Here is a 23440-nt window from a genome sequence, read left to right on the forward strand (position 1 = left end):
GCCGAAAAGTATGCAAAACAGCAAGTAGTGGTATATTCTCCTAACACTTCGGCCGCAGTGTTACCAACACAATACGCGAACTATTGTGAACCTTCATTGGAAATTCCAATGAGTATTGCAATAGTATGTCTAAAATCATATGTAAACAAGAATTCAAATAAAATACAAAAATTTCATAAATTTAAAAATCGGAAAAAATAAAAAATTTCAGTCTTTTATTTTGCAATTTCCAACATTTTTACCATTCCTTTTAATTCAGTATTCATTTTAATTATAAATTTACTTTAATTATTTATTTTTATAAAAAATGTAATTTGTTTGTATGACGTGCACATATGAAAGATTTGCTATTTACGAAAACATAACACTTGACAGATTGCAACATTGATGAAAATGTCTCGCTTAGCTTAGCTTAGTCAGCATGCATTTTTTGCCACAATTGTGAGACACCGAAAACGCCCGATATTGTACATGGATTTATTGATACATATTTAATATCAGTTGATGTACTGCAGAGAAACAATATTTCATTGCAGATAGGTGATTTTTATTTATAATACCAATAAAAGATAAAAAAATAAATTATTGAAATTTATTTTATGTAATACAGTCCAAAAGAGTAAGGAATATATTATAGGAATATATTATTTTTATTATAACAGTACATATCAGTTAAAATCAAATAATTTTGGTCGATAGACGCTAAAATACATTGCCTACCAGATCGTTAGAGCTTAGAATCTTAATGTTTGTACAAACATTAAAAATTTTTTGATGTGATGTGAACTTTTTTTAGTGTACTGTTCGTATAGTGTTTTTTTTAACAAAAATACGGAACAGTACACTACGTTTCGTACTTTACAGTTTAGTTCACTGCTTATAATAGTCATAATAATCCGATTTATACAGTTATGTTGGTTGAGAGAGAGCTCTATATCCGAATTGTTGACTGAGTTCGTTAGCAATGGTAATTCTTCGTCTGATCTCCAGGCTGATATTTGCGTTGTTAGTTACGGCAGAGCCAAGATATAAAAAATTCTTGCTTTTTTTCACCACTAAGCCAATTTTCGCAAATTTCTTTTTTATATCAGAAAAGGTCGCAGTGATCTCACTCTTGTTACGCTTAATGATATCGATTTCGTTAGCGTTTACAAAAAGCTGGACACATTTGTAAAATATTCCGCTATAACAATGAACACCTGCCATGCGCATGATTATTTCCATAACAAAATAAAACAAACTCAATAATAAAGAGTCATATTGTCTGAAGTCTCGAATAGTATCAAAGGATTCAAAGATTCAAACTCACTGCGCTTAGATTTAAGTTGGATAGATGGATGAAAGAAGGTGATAAGAAATAAAATGTGAAACAATACAAGGTCGAGATTGTGACGAATGAGGATGATATCTACAAAGATGATGAAGATAAGGTTGAAGATGAGTGTGGGAGAAAAGTAAAACAACTTAACTATTTCATAATATTAAATTTTTATTTCTTAAACAATCATATCAACATTATTATTTACAATTAGAAATATACAAAAAAATTATTAATTAGGAGTTTTAGGTTTTAATTTGATTTAATAAATATTAATATTAGGAGTTTGAACATCAAAAACTATGTAACAAACAGAAAGTAATCAGTATTTAATTAATTCATTTATTCATATTTAAATATTGTAACTAAAAACGAATTTTTGGAAAACTATATATCTCGAATAAATATGTGCTTCGAATTGAATATTAGAAAAGTATGGCAACTTATAACGTAAAAAATATAGAATTATATATTTCCTGCATTGGTTAACTGAAATTTATTAAATTATGTTATAAAGTAGGTAACTAACAATTAAAATTAGATGCTGAAGGTAGCAAGTTGCTAATAGCAGGTACGTAAATTATTCAATTTTGTAATTTAACTTAAATTTCAAAAAATGTGTCCCCTCGTTAAATTAAAAATTAATAGGTTAAGGAAAAGTGTTATCAAAAATGGATCATTTATTTTCACAAAGTTCTTTTGAATTCCAATTGACTATTTGTTAATCAGTTTCAATACCGATTGCTTTCCCTGTCCGAGTATTTTCCACTTATTTTACTCACTGAATAACGGTCTGAATAAGCATCATACTTATCAGCTTTATAATTGATCTCTTGAGGGGTGTAGCCGATATTTTTTTGCCAATGTCGTGTCCAATACAGGTCTTCATTTCTAATCTGGGAAGGGGTTTTTGCGTCATGACAAACATAAACGCAATAAACCATGCATCCAATTAGTGTGAGAAAGCCGAAAACTAAAAATATTATACCAAGCACCCTAAAAAGATAATTTTAAATTTTTTATTTGCTTAAGTTCAATAATAAAATGCACTTATGAGAACGTACCAAACATAGAGTGGCTCGTAGAACTGCACTACTATTACGAATCCTAATGTTACTAATATAAGACCCAAATTTAAAAGTAGCATGAGACAGCAAACGCCTTTAATATTTGGGCAAAATGGGTTTGGTGCTGACATTGTTTCAATTTTGGCACCTCTTTTTGTGGTCGAACGTGAGCTGCGACCTGTTTTTGCTGTACTAGCTACAGAGTATACGCTACGTGGTCCCCCACGAGAATGTGGTCGATGACTATAGCGACTGTAGAGAAATAATATAAACATATTAAAGTAAAGAGATTAATAACAATTGAAGTACCTTATTTCCGAGGGTGCTTTATAAGCACCACTAGTTACGTAGATATCGCTACCAGCATCACCACCATGATCGTAGCTTAAAACGGAAGATGTACGCATTGGCGTAGATCCCATTAATGAGCGTGAATTTGTGTTGTTAGTATGTTGACTAATATTTACTCGTGATTTACGAGAGGAATTGTAATGTTGACCATGGGGAGAAGAACGCTCATGAGCTATCGTATATTCGGACATTGTACGTTCTGAAGGTGCACGATGAGATTCCTCACCATCAGTGGAGTAGCCCCGATTTGAGTGCACATATGGCGGATCAGGTGTAAGACGACCATGGGTGGCTACATAGTGACCACTTTTTATTCTAAAATAAATATCATAGTTATTAACATTCGAGTTACCTTACACTCCATTAAATTGACGTTTATTATTATAACTTACTTTTTTACTCGTCGCTCATGCATTTTCAATAAAGCGCAACCAAAACTTAAAGGTATTCTCTTTTAATAATATTTTATTAATTTCTTTGTCGAAAAGTCTAGAGAGTTTAAAAAATACAAAACATAATAGAATTCTATGGCATTTTTAAATACAAATGACTCAAAATCTTAAATATCTTACCAATTAATAATGATATTTGATTACTTTGTTATAGTTAATTTCGAATTTTGGGCTAACTTTACTTCCTTCAATTGACTTCATTCATTTTTGAGGTCAACATCGTCACGTTTAGATTACATGAGAATTTTTTACTTAATACTGCTAGATTTTTTCCTTCATTCCATTCGGAAGATGTAATTGTAGACGACTACTCGTTCGGGAATAAATAGTCTACCTGTAAACATAAAAGAATTTTAAATCACTTTTTAATATTTACAAAGTTAGTGTAAGAATATCAACAAAAAAGTATTTTTTCAATAATAATGTTGTATATAAAAATAAAATTCAACATACGTTGGATATATTTTAAGTTTTAGACCGCATATGGAACATACACTTCAAGGTAGAAATACTGTTTTACAAGCTATTTTTGCTAAAGAAATTATATTTATTAATTTTTTTCATTAACCAATCTCAATGGAAACCGAAAAATAGACAAAAAATTTTTATATTATATTTAAAAAATATAAAACGAATTTTTATATTATATTTAAAAAATATAAAACGAAGTTCACTGGAACTCTTACGCTCAGTCAGTTTAGTTAGGAAGAACGTTTAGGAAAGGCAAATACTGCCGACATTGTCGAAAATAGCGACTTATCAATCAAATGGTATTGGGTACACATTAAGAAAAATGAAAAACGGCCATTTTGATTACCCGTATTTGGAAAGGATTATATGAAAGTATGAACCAGGAAAGTAAAATAAATCAGAAAAGTATGAACAATTGCGCTTTGATACCGAGTTTGCTGTTATTCAATCCAAAATGAAATAGATCAATCTTTTATAAGCCTCTAGTTGAGTGGTTTGAGTCAAATAAGTTGGATTTTTGTACAGATTCATTAAAGTTAGTGACAAGCTGGAGATCACAGTGTTTTGAAGAAGTCAAAAACTTCATTGATACCAGGAAAAATATTTTTACGGTTTTTTTTCGTGGCAAGAGCGCATTGCTGATTATCTTAAAATAACTGGGGCATAATATACACCCTTAATGGATAGGAAACTAAATTTTGTTTACGCTATCAATCGTACCCATTATTTTGCAATTGATCCAAAGTTGTAAACGTCGGACGGGTTTATAAAGGGGTTACGGATATTGGAGCATGATAGGGAAAAGTTTGTATCGAGAAGACTGTTTATGATATTGAAAAATTAAGGGTAACAAAAAATTTGAAATCGTTTTCTTTTATGTTGAGCGCAAAATGTTTTGAAAGTCCCCTATATATTATATGTACATCAAGTATTATCTACATATATTGATCAAGTACTAAGCTTCAACTAAATAACTAAAACTAAAATAATAAATAACTAAAATTGTAGATTGTGAACATTTTTTAACACTTTTCCAGAGCCATTCTAAAAAACTGTCATACACAAAATAAGTTGTATTTGTGTCAAAGATGTCTCATTAAGCTGATGAAGTATATGCCATAACATATATATCAAAGCTCGTTTTTCAAATTGTAAATGATAATAGTTTGTTATCATGATATGCATCTTTTTTTTAATTTTATTTACTTAAAATGTTATAGGAATATCATTATCTATTTTGTGTATATGATTCTATTGTCATGTCTTATTCATTTTCTCAGAAGAGATTTCGCTCATTCTGTCAAATGTTGAACGTGCATAGTCAATATGAACATCAAATATTAAAAGATTTGGTTGCGTAGAAACAGTCTAGCAAAGCTAATTGAGAATATAGGGTATAGAATATAATAAACGCTTTATAGGGTAAGGTTAGGTTTGGTTCGGAATGCGCGTGCTGACCGTTGTCAGCACTTCCACTCGGAGGCATATATTGCCTATTGTGATGACCTCAAAAATTTTGCCAGGAGAGGCGAGTTGCTAGACTTTATAATCCTTGTTAAACCATTTGGTTTTTCAGATGAAGTTGAGGAGATCCGAAAAGTTTGATTTCGTTATCTCTTCCAAGCCAGTAAAGCGATCCCCGAGACATTGAAGTCACTTTGTCTGAAGTCCTGGATGGAAACATAGGAAGTGGTTGATAGATTCTACCTCCTCTTCATTTTGACAACTCCTGCATAATCCACTTGTTGGAATCGCCACCGTTGGAGCATAGGTGCAATGGCACAGTGAACTGCAGGTTTGCTGAAGCCTAAAAGGCTTTTAGTTTTATTTTTGTCCAACCTTGGCCATAAGGTTCTAGTGACCTCACAGTCTTCACGGTTAGTCCATAAATTGTTTGTCACCGTGTTGGTGATTTCCTCTATCATCCTAAACAGTTCACATATTGGTGTATGTATTGTGAGGTCGGCCTTTCCTGTATGCAGTTCTAGCCATCTCATCTGCTAGTTCATTCCCTTTAATATTGCTATGTCCAGGAACCCAGCAAAGAGAGACCTTGTGATGTTTGATGCTCATCAGTGAGGTACGACATTTTGATACAATCTTGGATTTAACTGTTTTGGATTCAATATCTTTCAGCGCGGCCTGACTATCTACAAAAATCGTGATATTCGAGGTTTATGGGGTTTCAATGATATCTATTTCGCAGCAAAATTCATTTGGTTACCAACATTTCGGAATGCCAATTATCATTCTATAAAATGCCAACTTTAAGGACTGGTATGAACTTTGAAGAAATTCAATAATTTTTTTTTGCTGAATATTCATCTTTAAAGTATTAGATTTATTTTTTAATGTGACCTTAATTTTTTCATTTTATTAGGTATCTCATCAAATTTTTGACATCTAATAAAGTGTGTATTTAGTAAAATACGTGACTTAATTAACAACTGCCAATTTGTAATAGAGAAACTGAAATTTTTTAAATAAACGTAGTTTTGTTGTAGTAAAATATATTTGCAAAGAAACAACCATAGCGAACCAAGTCCCATTAATATAACATTTTACGTCTATTGAGTCATTGCAATGTGTTTAATTATAACATTAAAGAGGACTTACAAAAGCTTTTTGGAAAACAGCATGTCAAGCTATTAGCACCCTTTACGGCCACTTTGATATGTGCACAACTTTAAATGAACAAATTATATTTAAGGATTCCAACAAGGGATTGGTTGTGTTTGTGGGAATCGAAACACATTGTTTGTGATAGGTTAGGACACTTCAATGTAAGTGTCGCATATTGTCAAAATGTAAGTAATAGAGCAGATAAATGATTTTAATTCACTTCATATGTCAGATCATACAAATAGTGAGTAACCATTGCTTTCATATACTTGAACATGACTTCCAATGATAATAAATTTTTATATTCTTTTCAAAATATTGGTTTGGATGATGGAATATATACAAAATAATGTATGTGATGATTTGCATTAATTAATGTGCCAGAGAGACAGTGTCACTTCCCTCTCTAAATGTGACGAAAGTAATATTTTCTAAAAAAAATGTCATAATTGGTCTTATTCGCTTTAAGCTGTCCAATACAACTGCTGTACTAAAACTAAAAATTATTGAAAAAAAAATAGAGAAATATTGCTCATTTACTCTGCCACTGTCTGACTCTCGCCAAAAGGCTTCGCTTCACTATAGCTCTCACTTTCCGAAATATCTTTCCAACACCTCCAATTTATATTAAGGCAATACCCTTTTCATTAAAAATAGTTAGTCCAGATTAGAGATAGGTTACATCTATCATTTTGACTTAGAAACAACTAGTCTGCTTTTATTTTAATAATATTTTAATAATATAATAATGTTTAATGACAGAGTGTGTATAAGAGTTATAATAGTATATAATATAATATAATAAGTATATAATAATATAAGAGTTATACTTAATTTAAACTTCACAACAGCTAGCACTTTAAACATTTTTTTCTTAAACATATTTTATTACTTTATTTGAGAAAATTCTAACTACACCAAGGGCCATTTAAAGAATTTAATTTTATTTAATTTGATTTAATGTAATTTAAAGAAGATTTGCTTTTCAATCAAAAGGAAACTCATTTCCTGCGACTCATGAATTGTCTTTCAGTTTTTGATATTATAACACAGAATTTCGTTTAAAACTATCAGAATATTCATATTTGATTCAACATGAATAACCACATTTACTTAAAAAACTAAATCCCAAAACACGAAATCCTTTCATGGTCTTAGAGTCATTGAGTAAAGTCAAAAGAAAGTTCAAATTAACTTGCTCAATATGGTAGTTAGATTGGATATGAGATTTATTGCTCAGTACACAAACATTTGTGGATTTTTCATAAAGAGAAACTTAGCATAATTAGCCACACCTAATAGATTATATTGTAAAAAAGCAACTCCGTTAACAGAAAATCAATATCACAATTGGTGTATCCTTTTTTACATAGTCGCGTCAATTGATTCTCTCAGTTCAGGTTAGCAAAGCAACTCCACAACAGCTATCTGCGAAGAAGAGAATCAGATAACCAACAAATGCTTTGTCCAATTTTCGCCAAGCGTTCAACCACACAACGAAATACAACGGCAGTGTTGGCAGTGTTGTCTTTACATGCATTTCCCCTTGAATACTCTGAAACGCTCGTCATAACCTGATTTCAACTCGTCTCACTTACAGTCCACCAGCGGTTGCATTGGAATGGTACGTCGGAATTAAATTAACATTTCAGTTATGTGCTTGTGACGTTTCCGCATTTGTAAAGTATTTTCAGGTACAAGATGTAGATCTGCCATTCAGCAACCAACCCAATACATATATAAATACATATACATGCACTATAGGAAAAATTGTTTGTTAATACTAATATTTTTCGTTGTATTTCTACAAACTGACTTCTGCAGTTTCAGTTCAGAACGAAAATGGAATAAAGATCACTGTAGTGAAACTCCTGGGGCACTCCACGTAAGTACCCCATGATATTGCAAGTGTACCCTAGCACAGTTAAGTGTACTAAGTAGTAAGTGAACATAGTAGTGCATTACTACTTGTTGATTTCACAACAGTTTTGTAGGAATAGGAGAGTGTAGGAATTTGGTATATATATATTTGGTATAGTCTTCGAAGCTTTATTTACAAACTTATATGTGATAACTAATTTAGTATGCATTTCACACAATTGTGTGAAGGGGGTAGAAATGGCAGCGAATAAACAAAGTTAAAATATATTTAAATGAATAATGAATTTATTTATGCTTTAAGATGATTTATCTTCCTCTGGTGTAAGTTGTAATTTGATTTTGTAAAATGCAAAGAATGGAATTATGCTAAAATAAATCCGCTATACATATTTGATTTTTTAATGTAGACATAACTTTGATATACATATTTTCAAAAAGCCTTTGTTTAACATTTGCTTTTGCTGTATTTTACGTATCTGAGAAAATGCATCTAAAAAGGTTTAGCATATGAGATTAACATACAACATTTTATGCGGGGATAAGGGATACTCATTTGTTTTAGTGGATAAATCAAATGTAGCAAAGTCTTTATGCTTTTAGAAACGAATGGATTCAACCACATTCGTATATCTGTTTCTCTGTTTTGAAACAAATAATTATTTAAATTTTTAATATTAAGAGCAAATGAGCATTTTTATGAATTTCTAACATAAAAATTAATTGAATAAATTAAATTAAAGTTTCAAATAGATAACAAAGATGTAGGCTTTCAATAGAATGGAAACTTAAAAAGACAAGTAGATCTCATTTTTGATCCCCTCGTTGAGGAGAGATATGGAATGCTTTAGTTATATTTTATTTAAATTATTTCAGTTTGAATGTCCTAAAAATCATCAGATACAAGTCATTGATTCAGACTTTCGCATTTGACCTCATTTAGTGGAGTTTTTAAAGACAAATTTAAAGTTTATATGAAAATATTTAATTTAGAAAAATTCATATATCATATCACAAAGCCAGGCTCTGAGAAGACTTATCAAGGTACCACAGTACATTAGGACGAATGATATCCTCAGGGACCTGAAGATTGATCCATTAAAAAATACATAAAGGACCTGAAATTATTTGCGAAAACTGACAGACTTACCAACACCGCGTTATCGAATCTCAGAATGGTTACAGACTCCTCGGGGAGGTATGCATGACGATGAAGTATTAAACAATATTCCAGTCAAGGCGTAAAAAGGGGTTTTAAAGATACCTCGCAGTTAATAGAGAGTAAAAGTGCTCAAGTTCACTGGCTCAAATAGCTTCAACACAATAATAGTGTAAATCGCCATTATATGCATCATAAACTAAGTATAGTCGTATGTCTAGAGCACTAACATGCAACTGGAATTAAACTGTTCCTTTACAATGTGAGTTTTAATACTAACAATTTTTCATTTGTTAATAAATTTATGCTAATGTTATGTTATAATTTTCAGCATTGCTACCATATGGAACTTTCTAATCTGAAAAACATTTGACTTGTTAATTACTTCTCAATACATTTATGTGAAGTGTACTTAAGCTACTGCTTAGCCAAAACTAAGCACTCTTTTTTCTTCGTACAGTTGAGAAACTTGCAGCTTGGTTTAATTCATCGTACATAACATGAGTAACAAATCTTTGAGGACGCACTAATAGAGTACTAAAAGATTTAGCCACTTAATCAACATTGTGAGTAGGTGCAAACCTGAAACCGGACTAACTTTTTTTTGCTTAAAGCAAAATAAAAACAGAAAAGAATATCAACAAAATAAGACTGCGTTAAGCAAGAGCGTGGGAAAAAGATCAAACATTTCTTAGCTAGAGCAGATACAGATTTACATACACAAGTATACAGAGTATCTATTCCATGGATGTATGAAAGTATTATTAATTAAATTAAGTGGCATTTTAATGTGTATTCAACATTAAATGTTTATATGCTTACTTTTAGAAAAGAAACTACCAAAAGTAAATATCTATTTGCAATAATGGTTTTACTTTATATAATTTTGTTGCCATAGGACATGTAAAATATAATATATAAATCTTTCGTCATGTATGTTTATTTTCTTATATTTATTTACTAGAAATTAATTACAGGTTGTAAGTTTAAGTCTTTGCATATTTATTGCAACAAGAAACCTCCTCAGCATAAAAAAGACGAATTCCGATGTAATAATTCTGAATAAATAAACAATATTTGTATTGTATACGATTACTATTTATATGAAATATACTTAAATATTAGTGGCCCAAATATGGTAATAATCTATTTAGTTGTATCCAAACATCCTTATATGCAAATATTCGTTTATGAATCACGTCTGACCGCTTGAAGTTCAGTCTAAAATTGAGCAAATATTTGTAGTCAGTTTTTCAATTCCAAATATAATGGAATTGAATGGAAGAAACCTATTGTTATATATTAAAAAACTGTAGTTGTAGTGGACCATACATGACAGATTCCACTCATAGCGTTTCCCTATGGTTCTTGCTGTTAGAAGACCCCCTTCTCTTTGTGATATATTGAGAGCTGCTATAATATGTACATTTGTGATTTAAGACTTCCTTGTATTATTTTTATCAGCACATTTTCTTTGAGAATATTATAAGGCTTCGATATCAATTTTTTATTAATTCTTTGATCCTAGTTTTTTAAGATTTTCAATGAGTGATAGATCCTTTTTAAGAATTAGGACATTGTAAAAACAATAAAATGCATACATTGTAAAACCGGGTTTAATTAGTTTCTTAGTATGTAATTTGTTACTGCATTAGACTATAACTTCCAGTTTCTGTGCGTGCCTGCTGAGTGGGCAATGTATGTTTACTAGGGGCGTCATGAGACTGCAATATTTTTCAACCTAAAAAATATTATGGTTATAGTTTGCAATGTATATTCCATATATAACTGTTTAATTCATTAGCTCTAAAACACTAAATGACTAGTTTCATACTTATATTAGTAGCCATATGGTTAGACAGACACGCAAACAGACAGGAGGAAGTTTGGGATCAATTTATCCCATCATGCTAAACACCAATATATATGTTATATCATAGTTGATATTGGATTCAATGTTTCCTTTACTGCATTATGAAAATATTAAATCGTAATATACTCAATTTATTAAAGTTAAAAATTATTCAGATTCTCAGTATAAATTAAGTTTTAATTGAATTGAGGACCTTGAAAAATGTGCATTTATAAATAAATTTAAGTTCAAAATAAATGTGTTTACAGTATTTCAAAGTAATATATTAAAAAGTTTTTACATATAACAATGTGAATAAATTATTGTATTACATAAACAATTTTGATGTTTTATATTAAAAACAGAAATAAAGAATTTTGTAACTGATTATGGATTCAGCCAAAGTGAACCGTTATTCAGGAAAAAAAAATATTTTCTGTTTTAAATGTTTCATCAATTTTAATATTAATTTTAATAATATAAGTTCATATAACAAAATCTTAAATATGCAGTTTTTAACACAATGCTGGAATAGCTTGTATGACCGAAATTTAACAGAATAAATTCAAAGGACTTGCTCAGTCTCATTAAAAGAGAATATCTCCAAAGTCATGACTTGTATAACCAATTGTGAGCTCTTTCAATCTCAGGCTAGAAATCCCCTCTCTTGAGTACTGCAGAAGTTGTATAGAAGAAGAAGAAACAACGGAACACTTTTTCTGTGGCTGCTCAACTCAAGGTGGAAACGGAGAGAAGGTGGTTCTTTCAGATATCTTAAAGAACTGCCCAGTTTTAACATTGTTTACTTCCTACGATTTTTATAGAGCCTCAATTCAAATATCAACATTAACTGACAGAAAATGATATTGTTTGTGTTATGTGATTCTGTTTTTGCTGTTGCAGTAGAAATCTGTAAGACATTAAATAAACATATCTTGTTCGTGATAAATAAATTAACGATCAAGTGGTTAATGAACTTATAGACTAATTGATAGCTTATATATTAATACAATATTCTTATTTAAACTTAGAAGTCCATAAGTTAGTCTGTGTAGCCACAGTACATTTATATATAGATAACTAACGCCACTTACAAAATCCGCAACAATTTTGAAAATTCAAAAAACAGCACTTTTTCCCGACCAAAGTTAATCTTCTTACTTTTCTTCATATTTCAATTTTCCTTAGTAGATCACAGGCTCCAAATGATTTTTTTAAATCTCTTTCTATTGATTTCTTTTCTGTGTAGGTATATCGTTCTAAGAATAGCGCGCTTAAGAGATATTTTATCATTCGTCCTTTTTCAGTACATGGACAGTGCACGGGATTATTTACACCTCGCGCGATGGAAGTTCAAGCTTGGGATTAATAAACTTGTTTGCTCCAGTGGTATGCCCAATCTAGTTCCACTAGTGTATCTAAATTTCGTTTACGCTCTAGTGTGTCTGAATAATGGGTCCCCAATACAAATGCCAATTTTTCAAACTTTCAAGATTTTGCACAATCATCAATTTATAAATATCTATAATATGTTGGTTGCCACTGCAACCAATCAACCATGTTAAATATCTCATTTGCAATACGGTTTTGGTCTTGCCTTTATTTATTTCGATCATTGTTTTTAGAACAGTCACATTTTCACGGTTGAGCATGTTTTGTGACTTATTATATCTGCGATTTGAGAAACGACTTCATAAGTAAAAACCAAAGCTTAGTAGTGATGGAATAAGTCTCACTAAACAACTCTTGTATTCTTTAGAGTTTTGCTTAAGATCTTATTCAGAATCAATATGAACAGGATGGGTGACTAATGTATCATTGTCGCATATCGCATATCTGTATTGAGCAACTTCTTACAAGGTGAGAGGAATCAATGAGTTGTTTCATATGTATGTGAGTTGGACATGCTAGAAGATTCAATCTCCTGTTTAATCATTTCTGTGAAAGTGGCATATGCTTTGTTGCTGCCCGAAGCATGTCAGAGTCGATTGCTGTTGATGGGCTACTATTTTAAAGATTTTGGCTACTTCCAGGACCTCCCTTTAAAGAGCATTTTAGGCTTTGCCAAGAATTTAAAGGTATTTTTTGTAACTACCTATAAAATTACAGGAAAAAAATCTTGAAGTTAATTGTTAAATAAGATTTTTTAAGCACACAACAAGAAGAAATTCCATAATAAAACTGAATTTATGTCCACACCATGATAGCATCCTACTAACTCTAAGTGTAGTGAATACGTATCACTATTTTATATACTATTTTCACTAACCAGAATTTTATGATCTGTTTGAGAACGTTAATATTGTGTTCGTTATTTACAAAACACTTATCAAAAAAAAAAAAAAAACACAAACAGAGAAAAAAACTATGACTAATAATTATTTATTTTTGAAAAATTTACTTGCCATTGTGTTGTGTTATACTTTCATTGCTATTTTATTTATTTTATAGAGTACAATTCTGACTTGCATTAAACTTTCTCTTTTAATACTTTCAAGTATTTTTTGCAAAGCTTTAATGTGTACTTCGGAAACGTTTAAAAATGACTATTGGCCTAAAATAGCAAAGTGAACTGCTAGAGTAAGTAAATATGTTAGCTGAATAATAAACCTCGAGAGTATTTGTTATTTTATTCTTAGTATCTACTAACAGTAGTTGTGCTAAGTAGACCTTTCAGAGTAGTGCTTGGAACAATTATAAAATACTAAAAGAAGAACAGAAAAAATAAAATTTTTGTATCGATTTATATCTCAAAAGTTTATACTCAGCTCATGGGTGTTATTAATCGAAACTGTTACAACCTTCTGTTGTAACAGTTCTTAGAGTACTTTTTAAGTTTGATTTGATCCAGTAAAAACTAAAGTAACATAACTAAATGCAAAACAATACACTTCACCTAAAAAAAACATTTAAACGTATTTTTATGGCTACATTTTAACATAGTAATGATGTTATATAGGTTTGATTACTTAGTTTTAGTGCTGTCTGGTAGCATACATATTTGTTCATACTATTTTAGTGAAATTATTCACTTATTCACTTTGTATTCATCTTCGCCACTTGGCTTAATTATTTTCGATGCTATTAGCTACTACTATGATTTTTGTTGAATTTACTACATAAGATATGCATATCTTATTATTCGATTGAAATTAATTGTAAAAAAACTTAATATAATATTGCATACAAGAATCCTTTATTAGGGAAATCTAATCATTTAAATAATTTTTAGATGGGGTAATGACGGTAAAACACAACTTTGTTAAAGGCTCTTACTTTTAAGGAAAGTTAAAATCCTTATACTACGTAAATGATACGTCTTATCCTACAGATCTTTGAAAAGTGCTTATCATTTCTATATTTTCTCAGCAATGATCATTTGTAGCTTGAAATCAAATATTTCTCTTACTGAGGTTTATAATTTTTATTTCCTTGTATTCTCCTAAAAAGCTCTTAGAAATGTTTCCTGACAAAAATAAATGAAGTCAACATCGTTTAGTAAAGTACAAAGATCATGCATTGACAATGCCATTCTGTATTGGCATTTCCCAATTCAACTAAAATTAAAAAAACAACAGCTAAACGGACAAAAGTCACATTATGTTAAAAAAATTAGAAAATCTTTGTATAAATATTTTATATATCTTATGAATATGTTCAGATTCTGTTATCAGCAAGTCTGTTTCTATACTCTAATTTATGGTATGTATTGCTAATATGTATTTGATCAATGCCAAAAGAGCAAACATCGTTGTCAACCTAAACAAGAACAGTCTAAGGTCACTCACTGGTGCACTAACAGGCCACGCCGCCTGCAATAAACACCTTCACAAAATAGGTGTATTCGACACAAATATTTGCAGATTCTGCTGTGATGAAGAAGAGTTTATGGAACAACTGATCACCAACTGTTATGTACTAGGCCACAGAAGAAACATAATATTAGGTGCATATCAACTAAAAGATGAACACCTTCAAAAACTCCCTCCGATGGAGCTGGTTCGATTCCTCGAGATACTAAATGTCTAAATATTTAATAGATCGAGCTGGTCGCAGTGTAGAAAGGCTTAGCCTAACCCATAAACCATTACATTACATGTATTTGATCAATTATCACTTAAATAATATTCTTTATTGACACTAAAAAAATTTTGTGTCAAGTAAATAATACTATGACAACCATAGAAAATAGTCAATGCAGCTATGATTTGTGATCGTCATTGACGGTTTTTGGGTTGAACTTACATTCAAAACGCCACTCCGAAGAGTGTTGACTTATTTTGGTATCACATTTATACGCCCACCTCTCTTCACCGGTAATAAATGCGTTTTATGAATACAAATAAAAAATATATAAAATGATTCAATATTTTTTAATAAAATACAAACTGCAACAGACACAACTTATTACATATTTCAGTACGTAAAGAATTTAAATCAGATCAAGGTCTATAAGAGTTTTACATTTAACTTTGGTATTTATTGTTCCTATGAATTTCAGTCCTAAATTTAATCACAGAAAAACAACATAGACTTCTTCATATAAATACTTGGAAAACAAATATAAGAAATATACAAGATATATATTTTTGAATTATTAGGAACACAAAAATATTTCAAGACTATGAGAAAACCAAAGTATATTTAAACTATAACACCAAACTAAGGATTTTTCCAATAGATATTATCTCCGATACATTTGTGTCCAGAGCAAATAATGAAGTATTTAATGACCTTAAATCATAATTTGAACAAGTACTCCGTAATCAAATATGGCACAGTTTGAATATTCAACAACATCAATCCGGACCTTAGTCCAGCTATCATATTAAATTACAAGTACGTAAAAGCTGTGATTACAGCAGAGAAAATGTTCGGAATGAGTTCATAATAAAAGGTATAAGCAATGAGATTTCTCAAAGCAAAAAGTTTTTCTAGTTATATTATAATATTATGCATATATATTATGCAAACGAGACTGCATAATATAAAAAAAGAACTCTCATTGGCACAATTCTGATATCTCGGGTACTCTGTTTATATAACGGATATGAGTAAAGACGGCCGATTTCAAAAATTTTTTCCATATCACGCTATAGGCTAATATAGTTTATTATATTATATTGGACTAATGGAGAAAACGGATCATCCGGTGCGTCTACTTAGAACTAAATTTTGTTACTTATCGTTTGTGTAATCAATGTAAAAATTGCATATATGCTAGTTGACGCTAAACAACGTGTTTTTTTTTAATAGTATAATCAAACTTAGTATAATAAAGCTTTTAGCTTAAAACTTTGAACCTCAATATCTCTAGATGCAAGCAATATAGACATATTGCGTACAAGAAGTTGCTCGAAATAACTTATTCTACTTTAATTCGTTGCTAAATTAACGTACCCGGGTAATCGAAATCACGCCTTTTTATTATTTTATAATTAAAAATTCCTCTATGTCTATATATTGTATTTATATATAAAAAATTATTTCAGAAAAAATATTTATAATTTTCTTCTATAAATGAAATCATTAAAAAGTTGCTTACCTTCAACGGATTTATTGGTTGTTAAAGTTTTTATTTTCCTTCTTGGTTTAATATTTCTTTACAAAAAAAGAAATACTTTTTGTTATTTGTGTTTCTTCAATTTGTGGTCTTAAGCCAAGTGAAGTTGTTAAAAAATAATAATAGAACAATAACAATCTATGACAGTTGATTTAATAAATCTAAAATTAATTTGTATATACAATATGTATGTAGAATTTTACGATCCATGTGAGATTAATAAAAATTTACAAACATATATTGTATATAATATTTTTATTATAAAATTGACGTAATTGACGTAAGAAATGTATGAACTCCACAATACGAAATATTGTATCTGTAAATGTTTATTAAAGCCAGATACTGTGAAAGATACTTTATTATAATACAACAATAACGACTTAAGAGAGTAACTTTTGTTCATTACACAAAGAATGTATTAATGTTGAATTTTAATTATTGAGAAAATTATATATAGTTTTTAATAGAATCTCTTTATTCACTTTTTTTTATACAATTCATAAAAAGTATTGTTTATGTCATTGTTTAGCATATGACGAATGTGAGTAAAGCATAGACCAGTTCATATATGATCAGTTTATCCATTGATGATATAATAGCATATCATAATATTATTATTAACAACAACAACAACAGCAACAACAACAACAAAAACAAAAACGGAAACTATATTTGCAATACTAAAATCTTGCTTTACCATAAGCCATTATTTCCACTTCCAACGCTTTCCGTAAATTTATCTTTTGTTTTACTTTATAATTTTCTGTTTGCTTTTAATGAATGTAAAATACTTTAATCTTTTGCTTCAGCACGAAACATTTTAAACTACTGCTCCCAAGCTTTGCTTAGTTTGACGTCGTTCGGTCATGTTCAGTCGAATATCGTTACTTGTATCCATCACATATAGCATGCTAAAGATATAACGCAATTTAGATTCACGAATAAGTATAACTGCTTCTATATGAACATGTTTAATCGCTCACAACTACAGTTACTATCTTGCAAAATACTCATAACTTCACAAACCTGAATGTATACGAAATGCCACGAATACGCTTTAATTAGATTTTAATTAAAATTTTACATTCATTAATCTGTGCATTTATTCATTGTATTTATTATATTCAATATTATTATTTTCAGGTTAGAGATATTGTGAAGATTAAAGTTTAGAAAAGTTTAAACATTTAAATAAACATTTTGGATTGCACAACGCACTCACTTAATTTGCTAAAAATAGCTGCATTCAGAAGTATCTTTTCCCGCATGGATTTTCTAATATCTACTCTTTTTCTCTCGCTATGCGTATGGCTTTAACCGCTTAAGTACATTTTGTTGTTTGGCTAGTCGAATACAGTCCGCACTACACAACACAAGCTTAACCACAACAAGATGCATTTACACTAAATCTGAATTCACTAACCGACATTGCTAACTTAAACAAATTAACCTGGCCAAAACAAGAAATTGAAAAGTTTCTCAAACTCAAACAAGTTTTGATTCCAAAACACTGTGGACGGTAAACAGAAAACTTAATTATAGAAAATCAGGTTTTAAATAGGGTTATACTCGCAAAATCGAGATCTATCTACACTTTACTTAACTCTACTAAAGTTTTCACTCAAGAGAGGAGAGAAGAGTAAATATTAGTAAGACCTACAAAATAGTTCATTCAAATACTGAAAACTTAAGTTCGGTCAACATGACTCTCATATGCTACAAAATTTTTCAACAATGACTACTATTATAAATATATTTTCTGATATGGTTTTTTATATATAGATACAATATAAAGACGTGGAGGAAATTTGAATTAGAAAATAATAAAAAAGCGTGATTTCGATTACCCGGGTACTTTAATTTAGCAAAGAATTAAAATAGAATAAGCTATTTCGAGCAACTTCTTGTACGCAATATATCTATATTGCTTGCCTCTCGACATATTGAGGTTCAAAATTTAAGCTTTTAACATTGATCATACTATTAAAAAAAAAACATACGCTGCATTTATGCAATTTTTACATTGATTACACAAACGATAATTTTTACATTGATTACACAAACGATAAGTAACAAGTAGTAGACGCACCGGATGATCCGATATCTCCAATAGTCCAATATAATATACTTAACTATATTGGTCTATAGCGTAATATAGAAAAAATTACTGAAGTCGAAAGTCCCTACTAATATTAGTTATATAAGCAGGATACCCGAGATATCAGAATCGTACCAATGAGAGTTATTTTTTGTTATTAAGCAGCCTCTCCTTCATTTACGTTTTTTCTTCTTTAAATTTTAATATTTTTCTTCAATATAAAATACAGTACAATTTTGTGTCTCCGACGTCGATATCAGGTGCAGTGCGACTTCGCGATAGATTTTATTGAAATCGACTATTGTATTCAACGTTTCTATTATTTTATATGTCTATATAGTTTGACAGCAAATAAAAAAATGTTTTCAACTTTGTTTAATTATGTATAGCAATTACTACGTACTCACAGATTGAATAAAATGTTAAAAAAAGAACAATAATGCCATTATGTCAAAAACAAGCTGTTTGAAAACTATAAAGGTTAGATTACATTCTGATAATCTACAACTATAAACACTCAAGCTAGGATATATCCATTACTTATCGTGATGTCCTCAAGAGGGCCTTGAAAAGGCGAGTTAAACAAATAATTGTTAGTTTTGTGTAGGTATTATATTTCTTTGATCTATCAGATAAAAAAAAACTCCACGAATGCACTTTCATTATTTCTTCCAGGTCAATGAAGAAACAAACCTCAGCACAAAGTCTTTAAGGCATAGAAAATGATTGTTGTATTATATCTTCTCTTAGTCGTGACAACTTCTGTACAAACTACTGGTCGAAATACATCACCATTAAAGTAACGACGCAATAACATCGCGCCCCTTTACGATTTCAATAAGCCAACGAACTGCACAGAAGAATTTTCGGTTTTTTATTGTCTAACAGTTGTTTTAATCAAACCACAAATCATTTATAATCGTGACTGTGTTTGAAAGCTATACTGAAAGTGTTCTAATATAGAGAAAGGTACGACTTGGATTGAGAACTGTAAGAATTGCATTAGCATTTTAAAATAAAATGTGATCTTGCTCCTAGGAGCTTTGTGTTAGCCCCCTTTGACCAAAGAACAATATATTTAGTTAAAAATTGTCGATAATACATGTTAATTTAAGTACTTTCAAAAAATGTACTATAATTAATCTTTTTCAAATAGTGAACTTACCAGCAAAATTAATAATTGCATATACCTATATAATTTTTCATTTCAAAATGAATTATTTAAACATGAGAAAGTATTTTAAAGTAAGGCAAATCTTATATCCGTTGCAATAGTGCAGATGATAATCTTAATTGGTATAATAATGATATGATATAGTCCATATAGAATTTCAAATCAAATGATCAGATCTTATTACATTGTTTTTTTATTGTTACCTATTGCAGCAATCTCGTTAGAGTTACGTTAGCGAAACATGAGTTATCCTCTAGTTAGTAGTGATCTAATATAATCCTTAATTTTTTTTCTATATGCTTGAAAGTAACAGGGATGTCCTCAGTCATATCGATGTGTAATAGATGACACCTGTTAAGGCTGAAATTCCATCTCATTAGTAAATATATTGTGTAAAGTATGTGTATGAATTATCACCAATCTTATTTTCAACAAGGAATATACATAATCTGGACCTTGCAGTGTACATAAATTGAATTGAATGCTCGCATTACATTTCGTTTTTAGGTCGTCAAGTCAGACTCTAAAATGATAATGATGTAAAAGTTTTCCAATATATTTTCTAGAGTGGTGATACGTTTCTTTAGCACATCTACTTATTTCTTTTGATCTTTTACTTCCTCTTATCTTTGAAATTATCTTTAATTCTCAATTGATATCTTTAGTTACTCATTCTTTCAATAATCAATAATAAAACTGCTTTTGTCAGGAAAACGGAAAATTGTGTTCTATTGCACTATAAAAATGTACCAATAACCATAGTATCATAGTTAGATAGGGATGTCGTTATTGTCGTCACACTAAAAAATTAGAAACATATAAATAAATACAAGAACAAAGGTACGTAACTATCTATGACATGTGGGAAAACATACAAAGCTATCTGCTCTGCTTATTATTCCACTGTTGTTCTTCTTGCCGTTGCTATTGTTGATGTAATTGCCATTGTAACTGTGACACATATGAAGCACAAGTGTGCTTTATTTAGATTGCTTCGCTTTTGCTTTATGTCTCATTGTTGGCGTAAACAACATCACGATTCATCTGAATACTTTTATTTCTTTTTGAGCAACTGGAATGGGATGTGAATACTTCCTGCAAGGTGGGTGTGAAAAATACAGAGGTGAAAATAAGGCACGCCACTTGCTTGCACTTCTATCTTTTGCAATCACAGTATGAGTATCTGCTTTTCCGGATGGCATGAAAATCTCTACAGCTTAAACGATGTCGCATTCTATTAATTAAATACAATAAAGCTATATAAAATAACATCACTATAAGTGTGTGACAGCGACGTATGTGGTATTTGTGACAATTGTTGCTTTTATGTTGATGACATTATGTAACTGTCACTTAAAAGAAGAGAACTTTTGTTTAGTCATATTCTTCGTATCAAGTAATTGTCATGATTTCCAATAGAAACGTTTTTTAAAAATACATAGAACTTTTATGGTAAAAACTGACGTTACTCGATCCCAGATAAAAATGTTGGGAAAGAGTGTAGTGCATATCAAATACAAACCCCAACCACGCACAATTTTATCGATAAAGTCTTAAGAACTTAAGAAACTGAAATATTAGCAAGAGATAGAACAGAAATAATTAATAAATTGAGACTGTAGATAAGGGTGAAATACATCCCGAAGTGTAGTTCTAAGCGATTATGAAGATGTGCTTGTAAGACGCTTGTTTAAAAATCTTTACTAGATTGCATGTTTTATCAGACCAGTATTAGATTTTTTTCCTTCTCCAGCATCTTCTAATTATACAGTATTAAATTTCTTTTTGACTACAGAGTTACCAGAGCGCTTCGTTGCTAATTATATTAGATCAGAATAATTTAAAGATGATCCGTAGACATTTGTTATTAAAAGATTAGATTATTTGTATTTTATTTAAATAACAAATTAAGATTTAAAAATTAAATAATTTAATAAGGTAGCCTATACTTCTTCTTAAGCTATATATTAAAAAATTTGACTTCCCTATGAAGAGCGAAGGTTTATTCTTTAATTAAAATTGGAGTCTAATACTACTTAAACAAAAAAATGATAGTTAGATGTCGATAGCAATCCATTTAAAAAAAAAATTTCAGGTGGACCGTACAATTGGAAAAATAAAAAAGACTCGTAGACTGTACAAAGTTTGGATATAGACATTATATTCTGGAATAAGATATTCTGAAAACATTCCGAATATGGAATAAAAAATTAAGGAACTAAGAATCTATAATAACAGATGTTTCTCGCGAGATCCAAAAAGTGACAAAACAGATAAGTATAATATTTTTTTTATATTTCTGACCAACAACTTCAACAATAATTATTAAATAAAATTCTTATCCGATTTGAAAACCTACCCAATAACGATACCCCTTATCGTTATTGGATAGGTGACAATCAAGACTTGTCAATTGCTTTGTTCTTTAATATAGGATTAAATCCTGTTTTGTTACAACAATTTATTGAATATATTTGTGTAAAATTATGACATATCACATTATCATGTTTCTGTAGAGTCCAGCATTCACGCCATTTATTCGGCGGTCGACCGGGTAATCTTGCGACTATTTGTTTCTCTACCATTGCAATATTGGCCAGGCGAGAATGCAGGCGAAATACATACAGAATCCAGGCGAAATACGAGTACGTACAGATTTCACTCCTTTTGTTCTTATACAATGCTTAATAAAGGCTTAAAGGATAACCAATCAAGTACTTACAATTTACTTACTATTTTTTAAAATTTATATTCAAATTTCAGATTAGTTATTCAGATTTCAATTAAACTTCATTCCTACACTTCCAAAAAAAACTCTCGATAAAAACGATTAGTTTTGTTACGAAAAATTGTTGGCATACAGACAAGCAATTCATTAAATCTGGCTAAATCGATTCCTTCCTTTATGCGGATCAAGAGCAGATTTGGTGTACTTGGGTTTCGATGTCTCATTCAATGTGAGAATATGTAAAATTCTTTAAACAAATGCACAGGATTTTACTTCTTCCTATTTTATTTTTATCTTATCTTATTTTCACAACAGTGAAAGCTTTTCTTTTTGCATGTCACCTAAAAATTTACATTATTTTCAGTATTCAAGAGACAACTTATCCTTGTAACAGATTCGTTAATAAATTCACCCACGAGGTGTGTGACTTATGGCGCAAATAATTTTTTTATGTATAATGATACTTTAAAATATTATCTTAAAATTTTAGCTGCTCAAACTGGCAAAATTCCTTTTAATAATTTTTTTGGCGGTTGATCCCAAATATTAGTGAAAATGGAGAAAAACAAATTTTGGGCTCTGGCGGATTTTATGTATTTAATTCGTATTTGAGAAAGTACGGTTTGTTTAAAATGAAAAACCTTACCATACAGATTTCGTATTGTTGAATAATGTCTTCACTATAGTTATATAGCTAACCACTT

The 23440-nt window shown here is 30.1% G+C and overlaps 1 protein-coding gene across 5 annotated transcripts; it reads right to left on the bottom strand.

Annotated features, from left to right (window-relative positions):
• Window positions 1-1972: 1972 nt before the first annotated feature.
• On the bottom strand, window positions 1973-18155 carry LOC119670208. Of its 5 annotated transcripts, none has more exons than XM_038080376.1 (7): window positions 17959-18155; window positions 16716-16771; window positions 3309-3522; window positions 3129-3225; window positions 2695-3051; window positions 2383-2637; window positions 1973-2314 (listed from the first exon to the last, which is right to left on the bottom strand). In XM_038080376.1, the coding sequence occupies exons 4-7, from the start codon at window positions 3149-3151 to the stop codon at window positions 2050-2052; spliced, it is 900 nt and encodes a 299-aa protein (XP_037936304.1). In that variant the 5' UTR covers window positions 3152-3225; window positions 3309-3522; window positions 16716-16771; window positions 17959-18155; the 3' UTR covers window positions 1973-2049. The 5 variants fall into 5 exon arrangements, with proteins under 5 accessions (XP_037936304.1, XP_037936303.1, XP_037936306.1 ...); XM_038080375.1 differs by having other exon boundaries at window positions 16716-16823; XM_038080378.1 differs by lacking the exon at window positions 17959-18155 and adding an exon at window positions 17434-17936.
• Window positions 18156-23440: the final 5285 nt, after the last annotated feature.

This window comes from Teleopsis dalmanni, chromosome 1, assembly GCF_002237135.1.
Source record: "Teleopsis dalmanni isolate 2A chromosome 1, ASM223713v2, whole genome shotgun sequence".
In the NCBI taxonomy this organism is placed as follows: Eukaryota; Metazoa; Arthropoda; class Insecta; order Diptera; family Diopsidae; genus Teleopsis; species Teleopsis dalmanni.